Below are 26,223 nucleotides of genomic sequence, written 5' to 3' on the forward strand. Positions count from 1 at the left end.
TTTCTTGCTTTTCCTTCCCCCTCTTTCTTTTCTTGCTTTTCCTTCCCCCTCTTTCTTTTCTTGCTTTTCCTTCCCCCTCTTTCTTTTCTTGCTTTTCCTTCCCCCTCTTTCTTTTCTTGCTTTTCCTTCCCCCTTTATTTTCTTTCTTTTCCTTCCCCCCTTTCTTTTCTTTCCTTCCTTTCCTCTCTTTCTTTCCTTTCTTTCCTTCCTTTCCTCTGTCTTTTCATTCTTTCCTTCCTTTCCCCTCTTTCTTTTCTTTCTTTCCTTCCTTTCCTTCCTTTCCCCTATTTCTTTTCTTTCTTTCCTTCCCCCCTTTTTTCCTTCCCCCCTTTTTTCCTTCCCCCCTTTTTTCCTTCCCCCCTTTTTTCCTTCCCCCCTTTTTTCCTTCCCCCCTTTTTTCCTTCCCCCCTTTTTTCCTTCCCCCCTTTTTTCCTTCCCCCCTTTTTTCCTTCCCCCCTTTTTTCCTTCCCCCCTTTTTTCCTTCCCCCCTTTTTTCCTTCCCCCCTTTTTTCCTTCCCCCCTTTTTTCCTTCCCCCCTTTTTTCCTTCCCCCCTTTTTTCCTTCCCCCCTTTTTTCCTTCCCCCCTTTTTTCCTTCCCCCCTTTTTTCCTTCCCCCCTTTTTTCCTTCCCCCCTTTTTTCCTTCCCCCCTTTTTTCCTTCCCCCCTTTTTTCCTTCCCCCCTTTTTTCCTTCCCCCCTTTTTTCCTTCCCCCCTTTTTTCCTTCCCCCCTTTTTTCCTTCCCCCCTTTTTTCCTTCCCCCCTTTTTTCCTTCCCCCCTTTTTTCCTTCCCCCCTTTTTTCCTTCCCCCCTTTTTTCCTTCCCCCCTTTTTTCCTTCCCCCCTTTTTTCCTTCCCCCCTTTTTTCCTTCCCCCCTTTTTTCCTTCCCCCCTTTTTTCCTTCCCCCCTTTTTTCCTTCCCCCCTTTTTTCCTTCCCCCCTTTTTTCCTTCCCCCCTTTTTTCCTTCCCCCCTTTTTTCCTTCCCCCCTTTTTTCCTTCCCCCCTTTTTTCCTTCCCCCCTTTTTTCCTTCCCCCCTTTTTTCCTTCCCCCCTTTTTTCCTTCCCCCCTTTTTTCCTTCCCCCCTTTTTTCCTTCCCCCCTTTTTTCCTTCCCCCCTTTTTTCCTTCCCCCCTTTTTTCCTTCCCCCCTTTTTTCCTTCCCCCCTTTTTTCCTTCCCCCCTTTTTTCCTTCCCCCCTTTTTTCCTTCCCCCCTTTTTTCCTTCCCCCCTTTTTTCCTTCCCCCCTTTTTTTCCTTCCCCCCTTTTTTCCTTCCCCCCTTTTTTCCTTCCCCCCTTTTTTCCTTCCCCCCTTTTTTCCTTCCCCCCTTTTTTCCTTCCCCCCTTTTTTCCTTCCCCCCTTTTTTCCTTCCCCCCTTTTTTCCTTCTCCCTTTTCTTTCTGTCCTTCCCCCCCCCCCCCCCCCCCCCCCTCTTTCTTTGCTTTCTCCCCCCTTTTTAGGTTAGGTTTCAAGTCATCCTTCCATTATGCTGGGCAATCAGTGAACAGCAGGAGCTGCTATCTTGATGTGGAATTTCATTTAGCTTGTGCTTGCAAAGATTTGATCAGAGCTGCATTGTGGCGACCACGTTTTTAATTAACCCCCTTTCTCTCATCAGCAATATTCTGTGACTACTACAACCCTCCTGATTTGTGTGAATGGCACTATGAGCCTTGTGGCAAAGAGATCATGACCTGCAGGGTGATTAATAATGTCAGCACCAACTTCACAGTGCCATACCTGGAAGGTAAGGAATTCCTTGCTATATTTGTATTTGATATCATCTAAGTTTTTCCAGGTATCATTTAGTGAACACAGAATAATCAGTCCACTTGACAGTGCTGTTCCTAAACCTCTTATGTTGAATTTGTCTCCATTCTTCCATAAACATTTCCTATAATGTAGTTTGTTAACATGAGTGGGTGATAGTTACATTACTGTCAGACATGGAGTTAGATCTTTGCATGACTAGTATCACAAGACTACTAGACCATTATTATTATGCACCCCATCCTAAGGCATTTCAACAGAGGGAAAACCTTCTGAGTGGTAAGGAAGAAAGTTTCTGATAGCTGGGGGGTTGTAACCTTCTAATTGTTTATGCATCAGACCCATCTTGACTTTATAAATGTACAGCATCCTCCTCCCTTTACAATGGAAAATACCTTTGATATCAGACACAATTGATCCTGCTGTATATTGAATTCTTGATGAAGATATTGTGAGAGGGTTATGGGAGGGCTCCCTCTATTTTTAGTGTATTCAATTTGCAGGAATTGGGAGGTGCAAGTCCTTGTGCTTGAGATTCATAGAATGGTTTAGCTTGGAAGGGACCTTAGAGATCATGAATTATCTATTTGGGCTGGAGACATTTGGTCTACTAAAGGCACATGATCAAGGTCTAGTGTTTCTATGAAGGTAGTAAAAAAGTTCTTCACAAAAATATAGTTGATCTAGTGACCACATTTCACTGTCTGTAAAGCACTGGAAGGCTTCTTTGTCTTAAAGTTAGTGGCTGGCAACAGAAATGAATATAAATTGGGGGTTCTCCAAGAACTAGGATACCACAACTTCCCTGGTTTTCATGATTAAACCCTCCTCCCCCCAACATTACCAACAAGAATTGATTGACTTAAATCTTCTGGAAAGACTAAGGATTAATTTGAGCTGGAACTTGGAGGTTTCTTTTACTATACTTGATTCAGTGAGACTCAGTTAACTTTAGAAGGCATCCAGACATTGAGTTAACCCTTTATCTTCATCCTGTATCCTGTTCTACTTTTCACCAACAGGTTGCTACCCCAGGTGCCCTCCAGAGAAGCCTGTGTATAATGAAGAGACAAAGGAGTGTGTCAAGGCAGATGAATGTGGCTGTTACATCAATGGAACTTACATCCCTGTTGGGAATGAGACACCCACAGAAGAGAATTGCACAAAATGGTACAGAAAGATGCAACCCCCCCCACCCCTTTTGTAGTAATTCAGGAAAGAATTTCTGTATGTTCAGCCCCTCGTTTTCTTTACTGGCTCTGAAGTAAACAGAGGTGAAATTCAGCTGACTAGACTAAACTAGACTAGAATAAATTAACCAGGTTGGAAAAGACCTCAGAGATCATCAAGTCCAACCTATCACCCAGCACCATCTAATCATCTAAACCATGGCACCAAGTGCCTCATCCAGGCTCTTCCTAAATGCCTCCAGGGACAGTGACTCCACCACATCCCTGGGCAGCACATTCCAAGGCCAATCACTCTTACTGGGAAGAACTTCCTCCTAACATCCAGCCTAAAACTCCCCTGGTACAGCTTGAGACTCTGTCCTCTTGTTCTGGTGCTGGGTGCCTGGGAGAAGAGACCAACCCCCACCTGTCTACAACCTCCCTTCAGGGAGTTGTAGAGAGCAGTAAGGTCTCCCCTGAGCCTCCTTTTCTCCAGGCTAAACAATCCCAGCTCCCAAAGCCTAATTGAGGTCTAAGTTCACTCCTCTGGACAACAGTTGTTTTTATTGCAACACAAGTTGGTTCCATGATAGTTTTAAGATACTTAAAGAATGAAAGAGTTCATCTGAGCTTGAATAAAACCATGATAGGCAAGACTGGAAAATAGTGCACCCAGAAAAATATCCCACAGGATGAAGGCAGAGAGATCTCTAAATTTCTGTGCCATGAAACATCTGCAACATTTTAAACTTTGACTGTTTTGCTTTCAGTGTCTGCAGCCCCTCGGGATCAATCGAGTGCACACCAATCCCAGGTAAAGAACGTTTGGGTTTCTCTACAGATGAAAAAGAAAACCATGCCTAAACCTGCTGTGTCTTCTCTACAAGATATTTAGTACTGATTTGGGATAATTCTTCCCAGTGCAAGTGAAATTTGTGGCCAAAGAATATTGGCCAACATCTTTGAACTTCTCTGTTAGGGCTGCTTGTCTAATCTTTTCTCATGTCCTCTTATTTTCTCCCTGTACCCCATACCCAAAGTAATGGATTTCACTACAAGAGCTTGCACTCCCAGAACATGCAGGGTTATGGAAAGGTGCCAGGTAGTAAATGGAAGCTCTTATTCCTCTCAGAACATTCCAAAACTTGTTTTCTAAGTCTGTTCTTCATAGAATCATAGAGTGGTCTGGGTTAGAAGGGACCTCCAAAGGTCATGTAGTTCAAGCCCCTCTGCACTCAGCAGAATCACAGAATCACCAAGGTTGGAAGAGACCTTCCAAGAGATCACTAAGTCCAACCAGTCACCACAGACCTCATGACTAATCCATGGCACCAAGTGCCACGTCCAATCCCTTCTTGAACACCTCCAGGGACGGTGACTCCACCACCTCCCTGGGCAGCACATCCCCATGGCCAATCTCTCTTTCTGGGAAGAACTTTCTCCTCACCACAAGCCTAAACTTCCCTTGGTGTAGCTTGAGACTGTGTCCTCTTGTTCTGGTGCTGGTTGCCTGGGAGAAGAGACCAAGCCCCACCTGGCTACAACCTCCCTTCAGGGAGTTATAAAGAGCAAGGAGGTCTCCCCTGAGCCTCCTCTTCTCCAGGCTAAGCAACCCCAGCTCCCTCAGCCTCTCCTCACAGGGCTGTGCTCCAGACCCCTCCCCAGCTTTGTTGCCCTTCTCTGGACACCTTCAAGTGTCTCAATGTCCTTCTTAAACTGTGGGGCCCAGAACTGGTCACAGAACTCAAGGTGTGGCCTAACCAGTGCTGAGTACAGGGGCAGAATGACCTCCCTGCTCCTGCTGGCCACCCTATTCTTGATGCATGCCAGGATGCCCTTGGACTTCTTGGCCATCTGGGCACTAGTTTAGACTGCCCAAAGCACTCTTGAGCCACACCTTGAATATCTCCAGGAGTGGGACCTTAACTACATTCCTGGGCAACCTGTTCTAGTGTTTCATTACCCTCAAGGTAAAGAATTTGTTCTTAATATCCATCCTTCTTGCAGGGCTTTACTAAATATGTTTTACGTTCCTGTAAATTTAAAGATAAATGAGTGCAACGTATTAGCTGGAAGCTCCAGGTGTAGCTCTGAAAGAAGCCCAAGTCTCATGTAAATGCTTACTAGTCCACAAGCCAGTTGCCTTTGTCTCTTAGCTGGCAGCAGAAAAATGGCACAATGAAGCTCTTTCTTGCAGGCTGTCCTTGTGTCGTCAACGGAACAAGATATGAAGTGGACGAAGTTGTGGCCAGGGTAGAGAATGGTGAAACATGCATCATATACATCTGTGCAGAAAATGGCTCTGTGGTTATTGGAACTACTTATCCCTGTCCAACATCCTTCCCGACCACCACTTCCACCCATACTCCTAGCACCACTCCTACCATCACAGGTAAGTCTTCAGAAGAGATGCACAGAGAGAATCATACAATCAACCAGGTTGGAAAAGAGCTCCCAGATCAGCAAGTCCAATCTATTACCTATCACCCAACACCTCCTGACAACTAAACCATGGCTCCAAGTGCCACATCCAATATTTTTTGAACGCCTCCAGGGATGGTGACTCCACCACCTTCCTGGGCAGCACATTCCAATGGCCAATTATTCTTTCTGGGAAGAAATTTTTCCTCACCTCAAGCCTAAACCTCCCCTGGCACAGCTTGAGATTGTGTCCTCTTGTTCTGGTGCTGGTTGCATGGGAGAAGAGCCCAACCCCCTCCTGTCTACAACCTCCCTTCAGGTAGTTGTAGACAGCAATGAGGTCTCCCCTGAGCCTCCTCTTCTGCAGGCTAAGCAACCCCAGCTCCCTCAGCCTCTCCTCACAGGTCTGTGCTCCAGACCCCTCCCCAGCCTCGTTGCCCTTCTCTGGACACCTTCAAGTGTCTCAACGTTCTTCTCAAGCTGAGAAGCCTGGAACATAGAATCATAGAATGAGCAAGGTTGGAAGAGACCTAAAAGATCATCAAGTCCAACCTGTCACCACAGACCTCATGACTAGACCATGGCACCAAGTGCCACGTCCAATCTCCTCTTGAGCACCTCCAGGGATGGGGACTCCACCACCTCCCCAGGCAGCCCATTCCAGTGGGCAATCACTCTCTCTATATAGAACTTCTTCCTAAAATCCAACCTAAACCTCCCCTGGCACAGCCTGAGGCTGTGTCCTCTTGTTCTGGTACTGGGTGCCTGGGAGAAGAGACCAACATCCGCCTGTCTACAACTTCCCTTATGGTACTTGTAGAGAGCAAGAAGGTCACCCCTGAGTGTCCTCCTCTCCATGCTGAGCAACCCCAGCTCCCTCAGTCTCTCCTCACAGGGCTGCGTTCCAAACACCTCACCAACTTTGTTGCCCTTCTCTGGACTCGTTCCAGCAAGTCAACCTCTTTCCTAAACTGAGGGGCCCAGAACTGGACTCGAGGTGTGGCCTAACCAGTGCAGTGTACAGGGGCAGAATGAGCTCCCTGCTCCTGCTGGCCACACTGTTCTTGATGCAGGCCAGGATGCCATTGGCCCTCCTGGCTGCTTGGGCACACTGCAGGCTCCTGTTCAGCCTACCATCAACCAGCACCCCCAGCCAAAGCAAATATAATTAGGGCATTTCAAACTAATATTCCATATATTAGTGTTTCTTTAATGCTTGCAGATGATGGAGTAATCTTTTTTCTTCTCTTTTTTCTCCCCTCCTTCTATTCCAGTTACAACTACAAGACCTCCAATCACTACAAGTAAGTTGTAAATAGAAATTTAAGCTATCAAAAAATGTCAAAGTAAGATTTAAAGGAAGGGTAAATTAAAGATGGGTAATAAGGAGGGGGGGGAGAAACGGTACTTAAAAGACAAATAACTAACTTGCAAAATTGTGATAATTATAGAAAGGTAAAAGATCTTCAAAGGCTTCAGCTTGTAATTTTATTTTGAATAGAATAGAATAGAATAGACCAGACCAGGCTGGAAAAGACCTTCAAGATCATCCAATCTATCACCCAACACTATTTAATCAACTAAACCTTGGCACCAAGTGCCTCACCCATTCCCCTCTTAAATACCTCCCTGGGCAGCACATTCCAATGGCCAATCTCTCTTTCTGGGAAGAACTTCTTCCTAACATGCAGCCTAAACCTCCCCTGGCAGAGCTTGAGACTGTGTCCCCTTGTTTTGGTGCTGCTTGCCCAGGAGAAGAGACCAACCCCCACCTGGCTACAACCTCCCTGAAGCCTCCTAATGTATCCCCTGGTACTTCAGAGCCAATGTTAGAGCTCATTTCTCTTGTGAAAAACAGCAAGTTGCAATGCACTGCTGTAGTCCTTAACAGAATAGGATGGAAAATCTTCTCAGCATGCTTTCTGGAAGCTCAGGTGCTGAATCTCTGCCTTTCCTTGCAGCTCCATGCTTTGCGTTAGTCTGTGACTGGACCCAGTGGTTTGATGTTAGCAATCCAGAAGTGGATGGCGGTGACTATGAAACGTACGAGGCCATAAGAAAGAAATACGGAGACAAAATCTGTAAAGCTCCTGAGACAATTGAGTGCAGGGCTAAAGATGTGCCTGATGTGAGCATAGAGGAACTTGGCCAGAAAGTAGAGTGCAATGTGTCTTATGGACTGATCTGTAACAACAAGGATCAAGATGTGACTATGTGGGAACTCTGCTACAATTATGAAATCAGGGTAAACTGCTGCGAGCAGCAAGAAACCTCTTGTGAGACTAAACCAACTTCAACACCAACTACAACCACTTCCAGCACAACAGTACCCACCCCCACTACAACCAGGCGGCCCACCACAACCACATCTACCCCAACCACCACCACTCCAAGACCTTCAACCTCTTCAGGTATTTAGCAGACTCATGTTTTGACATAGGAGAAATAAAGGGCTGTTGGCTACTAAAGGCATGGCTTCTCTACAGCAGATATTGAGCTGCCAGGAAGTCTTGGCTTGGGGATCTATCCTTCTGCTGGAGAGAAGGTTCCCAGAAGGACCTGTGGTACAAGATGATGTAGAGTACCATCATTTTGGGTGTTGTCTGGGTGGGGTTGTGCAGAACTTGCCTTTCTCATGCTGCTTTCCGTCCCTCAGTGCTAAAGTTTGCCTGTGGTTATGGATTTAGGAAGGATTTCTCTTCCTGCCTTCACTCTGAAGGTTGCCCCTTGCTATGAACTGTGGCCTTTGGCTGCTGCTATCGAGTAGTGACTCTGTGAACTACTTCATCAGGCTGACACAGGGAAATTACAAACAGACAGGAATATATTCCCTTACTAAGCAATGTATAGTTCAGAGATATTGAACTCACCCTGTTAGTAACATCTGTTCATTATAAGCATCAGCAGTTACCTACTATTAATATTGATTTTTGCATAATTCTATTTGCTAGCAAATAACAGGGAACTTGGATTTGGTTCTTGCTGGGTTTTTTCGTATTTTATGTGAATTTCAGAGCAAAACATTTTCCTGTGGGAATGTTGCCAGAGGGCTGGAGAAATTCCCCTGTGGGGACAGGCTGAGAGAGTTGGGGTTGCTCAGCCTGGAGAAAAGAAGGCTCCAGGGAGACCTTAGAGCAGCCTTCCAGTACCTGAAGCAGGCCTACAAGAAAGCTGTGAAGGGACCTTTTACCAGAGTTTGTTGTGATGGGATGAGAAGGAATGGATTGAAGCTGAGGAGGGGAGATTGAGCCTGGAGATTAGGAAGAAATTCTTGAAAGTGAGGGTGGGGAGATGCTGGCAAAGGTTACCCAGGGAGGCTGTGGCTGCCTCCTCCATGGAGGTGTTGAAGGCCAGGCTGGATGAGGCCTGGGCTGGTGGGAGGTGTGCCTGCACATGGCAGGGGGGTAGGAACTGGATGATATTTAAGGTCAAACCATTCTATAAATGCTTGTTTCCTTCCCAGACCGTAGCTTCCCCTCTAAGTTCTTACTCCAAGAGACTGAGAGATGTTCTGAGTAGTAAGGCCAACAGAAAGCCTCCCAGAGCCTTACTCCTCCCTTTTACTTCTTGGCAGGTATTTTAAGTGAGATTTAATGAGAAGCACATTAGAGCAACATTTCTAGATTTTTTTCCTAGGAAAGGACTCTCTGCGCACTGCTCTGGAATTCTCTGGGGACAGAAAGGAAGGTCTGGTGAAACAGGCCCTCAGTGTCCTAAGAGTGGGCTGACTGCTGTCAATCTGTGGAAGCTACATTCTGTTCACAACCTGTGTTCAGTGCATATTATGTCCCACTAACCTCTCTTGCACCTTTGTCTGACCTGTCTCTCCTTGCTGCTTCAAACAGCACCACCTTCAACCACGACGAGCACAGACACCCCTCCACCCATATCGACCACTACTCCTGTGCCAACACCTCCACAGCCTCCCAGCAGCACCACCACGACGCCTCCTCCCAGCAGCACCACCACGACGCCTCCTCCCAGCAGCACCACCACGACGCCTCCTCCCAGCAGCACCACCACGACGCCTCCGAGCACCACCACCACCACGCCTCCTCCCAGCACCACCACCACCACGCCTCCTCCCAGCACCACCACCACGACATCTCCCAGCACCACCACCACCACGCTTCCTCCCAGCACCACCACCAGCAGCCCTATAGGTATGTGTCTGCTTTGAGGCCTTGTGTGATGCCTTGCTGTGCAGCAGATGATGCTCTCTGAGCACCTACGCTGTCTCTCCTGTGCTGCCCCTATCACGCAGTCCCCTTACAAGACTGGCTTTTGCACACCAGAAGCCCAAGAGAGCCAGGTGCCCTGGCTGGGAGGGGACGCTCCATGGCTTGGTAGTGCCTGTGTCTAGATCTGGCCCTGCTGTGCTCTGTGGGGCGAGAAGGGGAGGCCTGCCCAGGCACATGAGCTTTGTTGTGGCCAAGCCTGGTGACCAGTGTAGAAGTGCCCCAGGGCCAGCCTTGTGTGCAGTGGAGGCCCAGAGCACCACCTGCGAGTGTTATGTTCTGCCCTGCTGTGTCTAACTGTTGCTCTTGTGTCTCCCAGACTGTAGCTGCCGCTGGAGCGAGTGGATTGATGTGAGCTACCCAACTCCTGACAGCGACAGTGGCGACTACGAAACCTTTGAAAACATTGAAAACGAAATCCCCTCCTGGGAGTGTGCCAAAGCAGAGAACATTTCCTGCAGAGCAGCAAAATTCCCTGACACTCCCATTGAAAACTTAGGGCAGAAGGTGGAATGCAGCGTGCAGCAGGGCCTGATCTGTAACAACAAGGACCAGACCACGGGAGGGATAATTCCAATGCCTGTCTGCCTCAACTATGAGATCAGTGTCTGCTGCATTCCTAACTTGCCAGAGTGCATTTCAGGACCTACCAGCACCCCAGTCACCACCACCACCACCACGCCTCCTCCCAGCACCACCACCACCACGCTTCCTCCCAGCACCACCACACCTCCTCCCAGCACCACCACCACAACACCTCCTCCGAGCACCACCACCACGCCTCCTCCCAGCACCACCACCACGCCTCCTCCCAGCACCACCACCACGACGTCTCCTCCCAGCACCACCACCACGACGTCTCCTCCCAGCACCACCACCACGACGCCTCCTCCCAGCACCACCACCACGACGCCTCCTCACAGCACCACCACCACCACACTTCCTCCCAGCACCACCACCACGACATCTCCTCCCAGCACCACCACCACCACGCTTCCTCCCAGCACCACCACCACCACCAGCAGCCCTATCGGTATGTGTCTGCTTTCAGGCCTTGTGTGATGCCTTGCTGTGCAGCAGATGATGCTCTCTGAGCACCTACATTGTCTCTCCTGTGCTGCCCCTATCACGCAGTCCCCTTACAAGACTGGCTTTTGCACACCAGAAGCCCAAGAGAACCAGGTGCCCTGGCTGGGAGGGGACGGTCCATAGCTTGGTAGTGCCTGTGTCCAGATCTGGCCCTGCTGTGCTCTGTGGGGCGAGAAGGGGAGGCCTGCCCAGGCACATGAGCTTTGTTGTGGCCAAGCCTGGGGACCAGTGTAGAAGTGCCCCAGGGCCAGCCTTGTGTGCAGTGGAGGCCCAGAGCACCACCTGCGAGTGTTATGTTCTGCCCTGCTGTGTCTAACTATTGCTCTTGTGTCTCCCAGACTGTAGCTGCCGCTGGAGCGACTGGATTGATGTGAGCTACCCAACTCCTGACAGCGACAGTGGCGACTATGAAACCTTTGAAAACATTGAAAACGAAATCCCCTCCTGGGAGTGTGCCAAAGCGGAGAACATTTCCTGCAGAGCAGCAAAATTCCCTGACACTCCCATTGAAAACTTAGGGCAGAAGGTGGAATGCAGCGTGCAGCACGGCCTGATCTGTAACAACAAGGACCAGACCACGGGAGGGATAATTCCAATGCCTGTCTGCCTCAACTATGAGATCAGTGTCTGCTGCATTCCTAACTTGCCAGAGTGCATTTCAGGACCTACCAGCACCCCAGTCACCACCACCACCACCACCACCACCACGTCTTCTCCCAGCAGCACCACCACCACGCCTCCTCCCAGCACCACCACCACCACGCTTCCTCCCAGCACCACCACACCTCCTCCGAGCACCACCACCACAACACCTCCTCCGAGCACCACCACCACGCCTCCTCCCAGCACCACCACCACGCTTCCTCCCAGCACCACCACCACGCTTCCTCCCAGCACCACCACCACAACGTCTCCTCCCAGCACCACCACCACGACGTCTCCTCCCAGCACCACCACCACCACACTTCCTCCCAGCACAACCACCACGCCTCCTCCCAGCACAACCACCACCACGCCTCCTCCCAGCACCACCACCACGACATCTCCTCCCAGCACCACCACCACCACGCTTCCTCCCAGCATCACCACGACAACTCCTCCCATCACCACCACCACCGGCAGCCCTATAGGTATGTGTCTGCTTTGAGGCCTTGTGTGATGCCTTGCTGTGCAGCAGATGATGCTCTCTGAGCACCTACATTGTCTGTCCTGTGCTGCCCCTATCATGCAGTCCCCTTACAAGACTAGCTTTTGCACACCAGAAGCCCAAGAGAGCCAGGTGCCCTGGCTGGGAGGGGAAACTCCATGGCTTGGCAGTGCCTGTGTCCAGATCTGGCCCTGCTGTGCTCTGTGGGGCGAGAAGGGGAGGCCTGCCCAGGCACATGAGCTTTGTTGTGGCCAAGCCTGGTGACCAGTGTAGAAGTGCCCCAGGGCCAGCCTTGTGTGCAGTGGAGGCCCAGAGCACCACCTGCGAGTGTTATGTTCTGCCCTGCTGTGTCTAACTGTTGCTCTTGTGTCCCCCAGACTGTAGCTGCCAATGGAGCGACTGGATTGATGTGAGCTACCCAACTCCTGACAGAGATAGTGGCGACTACGAAACCTTTGAAAACATTGAAAATGAAATCCCCTCCTGGGAGTGTGCCAAAGCAGAGAACATTTCCTGCAGAGCAGCAAAATTCCCTGACACATCCATTGAAAACTTAGGGCAGAAGGTGGAATGCAGCGTGCAGCACGGCCTGATCTGTAACAACAAGGACCAGACACTGGGAGGGATAATTCCAATGCCTGTCTGCCTCAACTATGAGATCAGTGTCTGCTGCATTCCTAACTTGCCAGAGTGCATTTCAGGACCTACCAGCACCCCAGTCACCACCACCACCAGCACCACCACGTCTCCTCCCATCACCACCACCACGCCTCCTCCCAGCACCACCACCACACTTCCTCCCAGCAGCACCACCACGACACTTCCTCCCAGCACCACCACCACCACGCCTCCTCCCAGCACCACCACACCTCCTCCCAGCACCACCACCACCACACCTCCTCCCAGCACTACCACCACGCCTCCTCCCAACACCACCACCACCACACTTCCTCCTAGCAGCACCACCACGACACTTCCTCCCAGCACCACCACCACCACGCCTCCTCCCAGCACCACCACACCTCCTCCCAGCACCACCACCACCACACCTCCTCCCAGCACCACCACCACAACGCTTCCTCCCAGCACCACCACCACGACGCCTCCTCCCAGCACCACCACCACCACGCCTCCTCCCAGCACCACCACCACCACGCCTCCTCCCAGCACCACCACCACCACGCCTCCTCCCAGCACAACCACCACCACGCCTCCTCCCAGCACCACCACCACGACATCTCCTCCCAGCACCACCACCACCACGCTTCCTTCCAGCACCCCCACGACAACTCCTCCCATCACCACCGGCAGCCCTATAGGTATGTGTCTGCTTTGAGGCCTTGTGTGATGCCTTGCTGTGCAGCAGATGATGCTCTCTGAGCACCTACATTGTCTGTCCTGTGCTGCCCCTATCATGCAGTCCCCTTACAAGACTGGCTTTTGCACACCAGAAGCCCAAGAGAGCCAGGTGCCCTGGCTGGGAGGGGAAACTCCATGGCTTGGCAGTGCCTGTGTCCAGATCTGGCCCTGCTGTGCTCTGTGGGGCGAGAAGGGGAGGCCTGCCCAGGCACATGAGCTTTGTTGTGGCCAAGCCTGGTGACCAGTGTAGAAGTGCCCCAGGGCCAGCCTTGTGTGCAGTGGAGGCCCAGAGCACCACCTGCGAGTGTTATGTTCTGCCCTGCTGTGTCTAACTGTTGCTCTTGTGTCCCCCAGACTGTAGCTGCCAATGGAGCGACTGGATTGATGTGAGCTACCCAACTCCTGACAGAGATAGTGGCGACTACGAAACCTTTGAAAACATTGAAAATGAAATCCCCTCCTGGGAGTGTGCCAAAGCAGAGAACATTTCCTGCAGAGCAGCAAAATTCCCTGACACATCCATTGAAAACTTAGGGCAGAAGGTGGAATGCAGCGTGCAGCACGGCCTGATCTGTAACAACAAGGACCAGACACTGGGAGGGATAATTCCAATGCCTGTCTGCCTCAACTATGAGATCAGTGTCTGCTGCATTCCTAACTTGCCAGAGTGCATTTCAGGACCTACCAGCACCCCAGTCACCACCACCACCAGCACCACCACGTCTCCTCCCATCACCACCACCACGCCTCCTCCCAGCACCACCACCACACTTCCTCCCAGCAGCACCACCACGACACTTCCTCCCAGCACCACCACCACCACGCCTCCTCCCAGCACCACCACACCTCCTCCCAGCACCACCACCACCACACCTCCTCCCAGCACTACCACCACGCCTCCTCCCAACACCACCACCACCACACTTCCTCCTAGCAGCACCACCACGACACTTCCTCCCAGCACCACCACCACCACGCCTCCTCCCAGCACCACCACACCTCCTCCCAGCACCACCACCACCACACCTCCTCCCAGCACCACCACCACAACGCTTCCTCCCAGCACCACCACCACGACGCCTCCTCCCAGCACCACCACCACCACGCCTCCTCCCAGCACCACCACCACCACGCCTCCTCCCAGCACCACCACCACCACGCCTCCTCCCAGCACAACCACCACCACGCCTCCTCCCAGCACCACCACCACGACATCTCCTCCCAGCACCACCACCACCACGCTTCCTTCCAGCACCCCCACGACAACTCCTCCCATCACCACCGGCAGCCCTATAGGTATGTGTCTGCTTTGAGGCCTTGTGTGATGCCTTGCTGTGCAGCAGATGATGCTCTCTGAGCACCTACATTGTCTGTCCTGTGCTGCCCCTATCATGCAGTCCCCTTACAAGACTGGCTTTTGCACACCAGAAGCCCAAGAGAGCCAGGTGCCCTGGCTGGGAGGGGACGCTCCATGGCTTGGCAGTGCCTGTGTCCATATCTGACCCTGCTGTGCTCTGTGGGGCGAGAAGGGGAGGCCTGCCCAGGCACATGAGCTTTGTTGTGGCCAAGCCTGGTGACCAGTGTGGAAGTGCCCCAGGGTCAGCCTTGTGTGCAGTGGAGGCCCAGAGCACCACCTGCGAGTATGTTCTGCCCTGCTGTGTCTAACTGTTGCTCTTGTGTCCCCCAGACTGTAGCTGCCGCTGGAGCGAGTGGATTGATGTGAGCTACCCAACTCCTGACAGCGACAGTGGCGACTACGAAACCTTTGAAAACATTGAAAACGAAATCCCCTCCTGGGAGTGTGCCAAAGCAGAGAACATTTCCTGCAGAGCAGCAAAATTCCCTGACACTCCCATTGAAAACTTAGGGCAGAAGGTGGAATGCAGCGTGCAGCACGGCCTGATCTGTAACAACAAGGACCAGACCACGGGAGGGATAATTCCAATGCCTGTCTGCCTCAACTATGAGATCAGTGTCTGCTGCATTCCTAACTTGCCAGAGTGCATTTCAGGACCTACCAGCACCCCAGTCACCACCACCACCACCAGCACCACCACGCCTCCTCCCAGCACCACCACCACCACGCCTCCTCCCAGCACCACCACCACCATGCCTCCTCCCAGCACCACCACCACCACCACCACACTTCCTCCCAGCACCACCACCACGACATCTCCTCCCAGCACCACCACCACCACGCTTCCTCCCAGCACCACCACCACCACCAGCAGCCCTATCGGTATGTGTCTGCTTTCAGGCCTTGTGTGATGCCTTGCTGTGCAGCAGATGATGCTCTCTGAGCACCTACATTGTCTCTCCTGTGCTGCCCCTATCACGCAGTCCCCTTACAAGACTGGCTTTTGCACACCAGAAGCCCAAGAGAACCAGGTGCCCTGGCTGGGAGGGGACGGTCCATAGCTTGGTAGTGCCTGTGTCCAGATCTGGCCCTGCTGTGCTCTGTGGGGCGAGAAGGGGAGGCCTGCCCAGGCACATGAGCTTTGTTGTGGCCAAGCCTGGGGACCAGTGTAGAAGTGCCCCAGGGCCAGCCTTGTGTGCAGTGGAGGCCCAGAGCACCACCTGCGAGTGTTATGTTCTGCCCTGCTGTGTCTAACTATTGCTCTTGTGTCTCCCAGACTGTAGCTGCCGCTGGAGCGACTGGATTGATGTGAGCTACCCAACTCCTGACAGCGACAGTGGCGACTATGAAACCTTTGAAAACATTGAAAACGAAATCCCCTCCTGGGAGTGTGCCAAAGCAGAGAACATTTCCTGCAGAGCAGCAAAATTCCCTGACACTCCCATTGAAAACTTAGGGCAGAAGGTGGAATGCAGCGTGCAGCAGGGCCTGATCTGTAACAACAAGGACCAGACCACGGGAGGGATAATTCCAATGCCTGTCTGCCTCAACTATGAGATCAGTGTCTGCTGCATTCCTAACTTGCCAGAGTGCATTTCAGGACCTACCAGCACCCCAGTCACCTCCACCACCACCAGCACCACCACCACCACGCTTCCTCCCAGCACCCCCACCACCACCACGCCTCCTCCGAGCACCACCACCACGACACCTCCTCCGAGCACCACCACCACGCTTCCTCCCAGCACCACGACACCTCCTCCCAGCACCACCACGACACCTCCTCCGAGCACCACCACGACGTCTCCTCCCAGCACCACCACCACCACGCCTCCTCCCAGCACCACCACCACGACACTTCCTCCCAGCACCACCACCACGCCTCCTCCGAGCACCACCACCACCACGCTTCCTCCCAGCACAACCACCACCACGCCTCCTCCCAGCACCACCACCACAACATCTCCTCCCAGCACCACCACCACCACACTTCCTCCCAGCACCACCACGACAACTCCTCCCATCACCACCACCACCGGCAGCCCTATAGGTATGTGTCTGCTTTCAGGCCTTGTGTGATGCCTTGCTGTGCAGCAGATGATGCTCTCTGAGCACCTACACTGTCTCTCCTGTGCTGCCCCTATCACGCAGTCCCCTTACAAGACTGGCTTTTGCACACCAGAAGCCCAAGAGAGCCAGGTGCCCTGGCTGGGAGGGGAAACTCCATGGCTTGGCAGTGCCTGTGTCCAGATCTGGCCCTGCTGTGCTCTGTGGGGCGAGAAGGGGAGGCCTGCCCAGGCACATGAGCTTTGTTGTGGCCAAGCCTGGTGACCGGTGTAGAAGTGCCCCAGGGCCAGCCTTGTGTGCAGTGGAGGCCCAGAGCACCACCTGCGAGTATGTTCTGCCCTGCTGTGTCTAACTGTTGCTCTTGTGTCCCCCAGACTGTAGCTGCCGCTGGAGCGAGTGGATTGATGTGAGCTACCCAACTCCTGACAGCGACAGTGGCGACTACGAAACCTTTGAAAACATTGAAAACGAAATCCCCTCCTGGGAGTGTGCCAAAGCAGAGAACATTTCCTGCAGAGCAGCAAAATTCCCTGACACTCCCATTGAAAACTTAGGGCAGAAGGTGGAATGCAGCGTGCAGCACGGCCTGATCTGTAACAACAAGGACCAGACCACGGGAGGGATAATTCCAATGCCTGTCTGCCTCAACTATGAGATCAGTGTCTGCTGCATTCCTAACTTGCCAGAGTGCATTTCAGGACCTACCAGCACCCCAGTCACCACCACCACCACCAGCACCACCACCACGTCTTCTCCCAGCACCACCACCACGACGCTTCCTCCCAGCACCACCACGTCTCCTCCCATCACCACCACCACGACACTTCCTCCCATCACCACCACCACGCCTCCTCCCAGCACCACCACCACCACACTTCCTCCCAGCACCACCACCACCACACCTCCTCCCAGCACTACCACCACGCCTCCTCCCAGCACCACCACCACCACCACACTTCCTCCTAGCAGCACCACCACGACACTTCCTCCCAGCACCACCACCACCACGCCTCCTCCCAGCACCACCACCACCACGCCTCCTCCCAGCACCACCACGACACTTCCTCCCAGCACCACCACCACCACACCTCCTCCCAGCACTACCACCACCACACTTCCTCCTAGCAGCACCACCACGACACTTCCTCCCAGCACCACCACCACCACACCTCCTCCCAGTACCACCACCACGCCTCCTCCCAGCACCACCACCACCACGCCTCCTCCCAGCACCACCACAACGCTTCCTCCCAGCACCACCACCACGACGCTTCCTCCCAGCACCACCACCACGCTTCCTCCCAGCACCACCACCGCGACGTCTCCTCCCAGCACCACCACCACCACACTTCCTCCCAGCACCACCACCACGCCTCCTCCCAGCACAACCACCACCACGCCTCCTCCCAGCACCACCACCACGACATCTCCTCCCAGCACCACCACCACCACGCTTCCTCCCAGCACCACCACGACAACTCCTCCCATCACCACCACCACCGGCAGCCCTATCGGTATGTGTCTGCTTTCAGGCCTTGTGTGATGCCTTGCTGTGCAGCAGATGATGCTCTCTGAGCACCTGCATTGTCTGTCCTGTGCTGCCCCTATCATGCAGTCCCCTTACAAGACTAGCTTTTGCACACCAGAAGCCCAAGAGAGCCAGGTGCCCTGGCTGGGAGGGGACGCTCCATGGCTTGGCAGTGCCTGTGTCCATATTTGACCCTGCTGTGCTTTGTGGGGCGAGAAGGGGAGGCCTGCCCAGGCACATGAGCTTTGTTGTGGCCAAGCCTGGTGACCAGTGTGGAAGTGCCCCAGGGCCAGCCTTGTGTGCAGTGGAGGCCCAGAGCACCACCTGCGAGTGTTGTGTTCTGCCCTGCTGTGTCTAACTGTTGCTCTTGTGTCCCCCAGACTGTAGCTGCCGCTGGAGCGAGTGGATTGATGTGAGCTACCCAACTCCTGACAGCGACAGTGGCGACTACGAAACCTTTGAAAACATTGAAAACGAAATCCCCTCCTGGGAGTGTGCCAAAGCAGAGAACATTTCCTGCAGAGCAACAAAATTCCCTGACACTCCCATTGAAAACTTAGGGCAGAAGGTGGAATGCAGCGTGCAGCACGGCCTGATCTGTAACAACAAGGACCAGACCACGGGAGGGATAATTCCAATGCCTGTCTGCCTCAACTATGAGATCAGTGTCTGCTGCATTCCTAACTTGCCAGAGTGCATTTCAGGACCTACCAGCACCCCAGTCACCACCACCACCACCACCACCACCACCACCACCACGTCTTCTCCCAGCACCACCACGACGCTTCCTTCCAGCACCACCACGTTGCCTCCTCCCATCACCACCACGACGTCTCCTCCCAGCACCACCACCACGCCTCCTCCCAGCACCACCACCACGCCTCCTCCCAGCACCACCACCACCACGTCTCCTCCCAGCACCACCTCCACCACGCTTCCTCCCAGCACCACCACCACCACGTCTCCTCCCAGCACCACCACCACCACGCCTCCTCCCAGCACCACCACCACCACGTCTCCTCCCAGCACCACCACCACCACGCTTCCTCCCAGCACCACCACGACGCTTCCTCCCAGCACAACCACGACGTCGCCTCCACCCAGCACCACCACCACCACGTCGCCTCCTCCCAGCACCACCACCACCACTCTTCCTCCCAGCAGCAGCACCACCACACTTCCTCCCAGCAGCACCCCCACCACACTTCCTCCCAGCACCACCACCACCACACCACCACCTCCCAGCACCACCACCACTACAGTGCATCCTCCCATCCCCACCACCACCGGCACCCCTATAGGTATGAGTCTGCTTTGTGGCCTTGTGTGATGCCTTGCTGTGCAGCAGATGATGCTCTCTGAGCACCTTCACTGTCTGTCCTGTGCTGCCCCTATCATGCAGTCCCCTTACAAGACTGGCTTTTGCACACCAGAAGCCCAAGAGAGCCAGGTGCCCTGGCTGGGAGGGACCCTCCATGGCTTGGCAGTGCCTGTGTCCATATCTGACCCTGCTGTGCTCTGTGGGGCGAGAAGGGGAGGCCTGCCCAGACACATGAGCTTTGTTGTGGCCAAGCCTGGTGACCAGTGTAGAAGTGCCCCAGGGCCAGCCTTGTGTGCAGTGGAGGCCCAGAGCACCACCTGCGAGTGTTATGTTCTGCCCTGCTGTGTCTAACTGTTGCTCTTGTGTCCCCCAGACTGTAGCTGCCAATGGAGCGACTGGATTGATGTGAGCTACCCAACTCCTGACAGCGACAGTGGCGACTACGAAACCTTTGAAAACATTGAAAACGAAATCCCCTCCTGGGAGTGTGCCAAAGCAGAGAACATTTCCTGCAGAGCAACAAAATTCCCTGACACTCCCATTGAAAACTTAGGGCAGAAGGTGGAATGCAGCGTGCAGCACGGCCTGATCTGTAACAACAAGGACCAGACCACGGGAGGGATAATTCCAATGCCTGTCTGCCTCAACTATGAGATCAGTGTCTGCTGCATTCCTAACTTGCCAGAGTGCATTTCAGGACCTACCAGCACCCCAGTCACCACCACCACCACCACCACCACCACGGCTCTTCCCATCACCACCACGACACCTCCTCCCAGCACCACCACCACGACTCTTCCTCCTAGCACCACCACCTACACACCTCCTCCCAGCACCACCACCACGACACTTCCTCCCAGCACCACCACCACGCCTCCTCTCAGCACCACCATCACGTCGTCTCCTCCCAGCACCACCACCACCACCACAACTCTTCCTCCCAGCACCACCACGCCTCCTCCCAGCACCACCACCACCACGCCTCCTCCCAGCAGCACCACCACCACGACACCTCCTCCCACCACCACCACACTTCCTCCCAGCACCACCACCACGACTCTTCCGCCCAGCACCACCACGACGCTTCCTCCCAGCACCACCACCACGCTTCCTCCCAGCACCACCACCACCACACTTCCTCCCAGTACCACCACCACCACACTTCCTCCCAGCACCACCACCACGACACTTCCTCCCAGCACCACCACCACCACACCTCCTCCCAGCACCACCACCACCACACTTCCTCCCAGCACCACCTCCACGACTCTTCCGCCCAGCACCACCTCCACACCTCCTCCGAGCACCACCACGACGCTTCCTCCCAGCACCACCACCACCACACTTCCTCCCAGCACCACCTCCACGACTCTTCCGCCCAGCACCACCTCCACACCTCCTCCAAGCACCACCACCACGCCTCCTCCCAGCACCACCACCACGCCTCCTCCCAGCACCACCACCACGACGCTTCCTCCCATCACCACCACCACGACGCTTCCTCCCATCACCACCACCACGACGCTTCCTCCCAGCACCACCACCTCCACACCTCCTCCGAGCACCACCACGACGCTTCCTCCCAGCACCACCACCACGACGCTTCCTCCCATCACCACCACCACGACGCTTCCTCCCAGCACCACCACTACCACACTTCCTCCCAGCACCACCACCACGATTCTTCCGCCCAGCACCACCTCCACACCTCCTCCGAGCACCACCACCACGACGCTTCCTCCCAGCACCACCACCACGCCTCCTCCCAGCACCACCACCACGACGCTTCCTCCCAGCACCACCACCACGCCTCCTCCCAGCACCTCCACCACGACGCTTCCTCCCAGCACCACCACCACGCCTCCTCCCAGCACCACCACCACGACGCTTCCTCCCAGCACCACCACCACGACTCTTCCTCCCAGCACCACCACCACCACGCTTCCTCCCAGTACCACCACCACAACATCTCCTCTCAGCACCACCACAACCACTGTGCCACCATCTAGCACCACAACCACCCCACCTCCTCCCAGTACCACAACCACAACACCACCACCTCCCAGCAGCACCACGACCACAACACCTCCCAGCAGCACAACTACTGCAAGCACGGTCCCAGGTCCAACTATAGTTACCAAACCCCCAGTAGTGCCACCAACTGAAGGACAGCAAGGTAATCCTCTGGCTGTGTTGTCATTTTGCCATTATAATGGGAAAAATCCCTTTGGTTTTGTTTTTCTTTTTGCAGCCTAACTTCTGTTTGAATTTCACTTCTCTGAAGGTATACCTGCTGGACAGTTCTAAATTAGCATAGAACCATGGCAGAATTTGGCTTGCAGGGCACCTTTTTGTAGATCTTTTAGTCAAATCTCTCTGCCATGGACAGGGTTGCTCAGAGCTCCATTCAACCTGACCTTGAATGCTTTTAGAGCTGGGACATCCATAATGTTCTGCGCAACCTTTTCCAGAGTCTCACCACACCCATCACAAAATATCTCTTCCTTGCATTCATTCTAAATCCCTGAGCTTTGAGTTCAAAGCTATTGGCCTTTATATTGTCTCTACATGCTGCAGTAAAAGACTGGTTTCTTTTTATCTGTTGAATGGCTGCAATAAGGTCTCCCTGGAGCCTTCCCTTCTCCAGCTGAATGACGCAAACTCTCTAAGCCTCTCTTGCTGGGGAAGGTGTTTTGGACCTCTGATCATTTTTCTGGCCTTCTTCTGGACCTGGCTGTCGAGTTTCATGTGTGTCTTGTACAGGGGACCACAGAGATGGATGTAGTATTCCAGGTGGGCTCTTATGGGTATGGAGTAGAGCAGGTTCTGCACTGACCTCTTGATAGGCGGGATATTGCACAACATGGTTCTAGTTCTCAGTTCCATTCCTCTGATTAGTGGGAACATCAGGAGTGTTTTCATTCCTGTTTCTCTGCCTGAGGCAGGCTCTGAAGGGAGGGGGAATCTTGCTTTTGCTTCTGTTGGACATTGTCCTTCAGCTGGAGCAAATGTACTCAGCAGGACCTGTGGTGTGGAGTGGAAGTGGGGCCTGGTTTTGTGGCACTGTCATTTCAGGCTCTGTTTGGCAGGCTTTCTTCCCTTTCTTGTATTGCCTCTGTGGCCATTGCTGGCTGTAGGAAGCCTTGAAGGTTTTCCCTGGCAGGATTTAGGAAAAGGATTCAGACTGAGGTTTACCTCTTGCCACAGACCAACGCTCTGTGCAGCTGGCTTTTCCCAGTATTCCCATAAGAATCATTCTCCAGCTGTCTGCATGCAGCTGGGAAGCCAGATGATGCTTTGACTCTCTAACATCCCAGTGAACCTGCCTGTGTGACAGTACATCACCTGTTCTGTTTCCTTCTGACCACGAAGGAGTTTGCCTATCCTCACACAAATGTGAGTTAACTGCAGTTGAAGGACTGTCCTAGTGGACAGTGTGGGCTGAAGCAGTGTATCTTGCTTCCTCCTGTAGTAATAGGACGAGGGGCAGTGGCTTCAAAGTAGAGAAGAATAGATTTGGATTGGATGGTAGGAATAAGTTCTGCACCATGGGAGTGCTGGAACACTAGAACAGGTTTCCCAGAGAGGTGGTTGGGGCCCATCCCTGAAGATATTCAAGGTGAGGCTCACCAGGGCTCTGGGCAGCCTGGTCTAGTAGAGGATGTCCCTGCTGACTGCAGAGGCGTTGGACTGGATGAGCTTTGGAGGTCACTTCTAACCCAGACTCTTCTGTAATTCTGTGATACTCCTGACTTCCAGCACTATGATTGCATTCTTCTAACACACAGGCTGCTTCCCTGCTACTTGCTTACTACATTGTGTGGTGAAAGCACAAACAGATGTCTCTGAGGCTAGCCCCTGAGGAGCCTGTGTTAGGGCCTATAACAAAAACTGTCTGCCATGTGCAAGAAGAAAGAAAAACAGGAGAGTGGTTTTTGGGTTCCTAGAATGCTAAAGTAGCTTGTGAGTAGTCTTAAAGGCCTGGGAGCTAGGTATAGACCACAGATTGCTCTAGCAGCTGCCCAGAGTCATCAGATAAGCAATGCTGGCAAGAAGCAGCACAAGGAAGAGTGGCTTATCCATGGGATGAGGTATGACAGCAATACAGAACTAAGCAGAGTTCACTGATCAGCTCAGTGAATTCCCCTGCTCTTCTCTGCAGTGTTAACACTGCAGACAGCTCTTCCATCCAGGACAGACTGATGATGAAGGGTTTACATAAAGATTTCTGTGCAGGTGGTAGGAGGTTATTTAATGACTCTGGTATGCAAAAGCCATTAATAAAACAGTTTCTGCTTCATTCCTTTCTAAATACCCTATGCTTAACTTTGCTGAATTTCAGTTGCTGATTAGCAATTGCTGATTAGCAACTGAAATTCATAGCAAGCACCATTTGCCCACTTAACAAAAACCCCTTGGTGTTTTCTCCTTGCTTTAGGGGCTACAACAACGCCAGAGCAAACCACCTCAGAGCAAGTCACCACCTCTGGTACAACTCCAACAGTATCTATTACCACCACTTCAGGAACAACCTCTAGCAGCATTGGTACAGTCACTTCTACCACCACCACCACCACCACCACCATCTCAACTACTACTTCTAGGCCAACCACCACATCAAGTGCAGTCACCATCCCAGGAACTTCTACTCCGAGTACAGTTACTCCACACAGTACAACTACATCTTCACCACCAACCACTCCTGGAAAGAATTGTACTATCTCACCCGATGAATCTTATGTGGTAAGTGGCTTTTGTGAGTTGTTTTAGCATTGTGCTTTGGGTGGAGATGAGGCACATCATGTCAAGGGCAGAAATGTGGGGTGGACGTTAATCTGGATGGAGAAGTATCGCTCCATGCAATTTCTTCTTGTTCTCTTGGATGTCACTGTGACTTCCAGTGAAGAGAGACTTGGGACTGGTTAGTCTGGAGAAGAGAAGGCTGAGAGAGGATCTTGTCAATCTCTATAAATACCTGAGGGATGTGTGTCAGGATGAAGGTACCAGGCTCTTTTTGGTGCTGACCACTAACAGGACAAGGAACAATGGGTACAAGCTGGAACCCAGGAGGTTCCACTTCAATAAGAGGAGAAAACTCTTTACTGTGCAGCTGTGGAACAGGCTGCCCAGAGAGGTTGTGGAGTCTCCTCCTCTGGAGACTTTCGAGACCTGCCTGGATGCCTTCCTGTGTGACCTACCCTAGCTGATCCTGCTTGGGCAGGGGGGTTTTACTCAATGATCTCTGGAGGTGCCTTCAACCTCTAATATTCTATGATAGTCAGTTTGATAGCTTATAACCTTCTATTTGTTCTTCAAGGATAGCTTTCTTCAGGGAGTGACGATCTCAAAGGTCTTTTCCAACCTGGTTGATTCTGTGATTCTGTGAGTTAGGAATCTTAGAACTAATTTGGTTGGAGAAGACCTTTAAGATCATTGAGTCCCACCATTCTCTAACTCTGCCAAGTCTGGTGCTAAACCATACCCCTCAGCACCACAACTCTACCTCTTTTAAACACTTCCAGGGACTGGGGTGATGGCAGGGTTCAACCACCTGCCTGGGGATCCTGCTCCAGACTTTGAGAACCCTTTCAGTGAAGAATGGTTCAGTGTTTCTTATTATTGTGGGGTAACTTTGATGAGGAGGTAGCCTAAGTAGTTCTGTCTCTGCTTTTGTGTGGAGAAGTTGTGTGTGTGCTTAAAGTGCAGCCCAACAAGAAACCAGAAGGCTGAACTAGTCTGTGTTTGGAGTGAGTCATACTTGGCCATAGGCTGGCTTCAGGAGAGGTCTGACACAGATCATCACATTCCAGTGCTTGTGAAATTTGAACCCTCCACCTCTGATCCACCTGTGATCCAGCCAAGCTAATACCTTGCACATTTCTAATGCCTCCTCATAGCTCAGGTGTCTACCAACTTGCTCAGTAGGTCTGCAGGGATAAAAATGATACCTAGCTGAAAAACTGATGGGAGATAGAAAAAGTGCATGCAACCGCAATGCATGTAAGTAATCAGCTTGGACATTACTCACCAAAGAACTGGTAGTCACTATAGCTTTAGCTGTTTATCTGTTCTAGGAATTCATAGAAGGGGATTGATCATCTATTGATCACTGGTTTTGACCAGTGTCTCTCACTGTTCATTAGAGAGGGAGTCTAAGTGGTGAGACACCTCATTTTTAGCTGAAACTAAAGTAGGCTATTCCCCCTTCAGCTTGCTGGCTCAAGTTGTGTGAGTGATGCTTTTCACTCAGCAGCTCTCAGCAGTGCTACCTCATCTTCCAGGCCTTGATGGTGCTGACTGCTGCACTACCTTCCAGTTTTCAGGCTTCTGGTGGGGAAAACATGGTCAATACATATGGCACTTTAAATCTTTGTAAAGGATGTTCAGGTGTAAGTGTGGTCAGTCTGACTGCTTCATAAGGTTTCTCTTTCTCTTCCCCCTTCTCCTCTCTTTCCACACACAGCCAGGAGAGACATGGTGGCTCTGTGAATGCATTAAGGCAGTGTGTATAGAAGATGATAAAATCCAAGTGGTTCCTGTGGTCTGTGATCCACCTCCTAAGCCTACATGTGCCAACGGGCTTTCTCCTGTGCAAGTCATTGATGACGATGGATGCTGCTGGCACTGGGAGTGTGACTGTAAGTACTTATGTTGTGGAATATTTTAGAATAGAATAGAATAGAATAAACCAGGTTGGAAGAGACCTTCAAGATCATCATGTCCAAACTATCAACTAATCCAACCCACCTAATCAACTAAACCAT

At 52.6% G+C, this 26,223-nt stretch overlaps 1 protein-coding gene across 3 annotated transcripts in view; it reads left to right on the top strand.

Annotated features, from left to right (window-relative positions):
- The window catches only part of MUC2 (mucin 2, oligomeric mucus/gel-forming), an 84,682-nt gene that overhangs the window by 39,111 nt on the left and 19,348 nt on the right, over positions 1-26,223 (top strand). Inside the window, exons 25-42 of one of the 3 annotated variants that reach the window (XM_068147781.1) lie at positions 1,612-1,740; positions 2,786-2,933; positions 3,703-3,746; positions 5,130-5,324; positions 6,628-6,657; positions 7,315-7,764; positions 9,199-9,516; positions 9,911-10,624; positions 11,019-11,810; positions 12,205-13,146; positions 13,541-14,482; positions 14,874-15,425; positions 15,820-16,593; positions 16,985-18,124; positions 18,519-19,439; positions 19,833-21,635; positions 23,898-24,202; positions 25,923-26,097. In XM_068147781.1, coding sequence (XP_068003882.1) covers positions 1,612-1,740; positions 2,786-2,933; positions 3,703-3,746; positions 5,130-5,324; positions 6,628-6,657; positions 7,315-7,764; positions 9,199-9,516; positions 9,911-10,624; positions 11,019-11,810; positions 12,205-13,146; positions 13,541-14,482; positions 14,874-15,425; positions 15,820-16,593; positions 16,985-18,124; positions 18,519-19,439; positions 19,833-21,635; positions 23,898-24,202; positions 25,923-26,097 — 10,374 coding nt within the window. The remainder of the gene's footprint in view (positions 1-1,611; positions 1,741-2,785; positions 2,934-3,702; positions 3,747-5,129; positions 5,325-6,627; positions 6,658-7,314; positions 7,765-9,198; positions 9,517-9,910; positions 10,625-11,018; positions 11,811-12,204; positions 13,147-13,540; positions 14,483-14,873; positions 15,426-15,819; positions 16,594-16,984; positions 18,125-18,518; positions 19,440-19,832; positions 21,636-23,897; positions 24,203-25,922; positions 26,098-26,223) is intronic. The other 2 variants (XM_068147782.1, XM_068147783.1) reach the window with 2 other exon arrangements.

The sequence above is a fragment of the Melanerpes formicivorus genome, unplaced genomic scaffold (assembly GCF_026170545.1).
Source record: "Melanerpes formicivorus ecotype bairdi unplaced genomic scaffold, bMelFor1.0.p_v2 SCAF_16, whole genome shotgun sequence".
In the NCBI taxonomy this organism is placed as follows: Eukaryota; Metazoa; Chordata; class Aves; order Piciformes; family Picidae; genus Melanerpes; species Melanerpes formicivorus.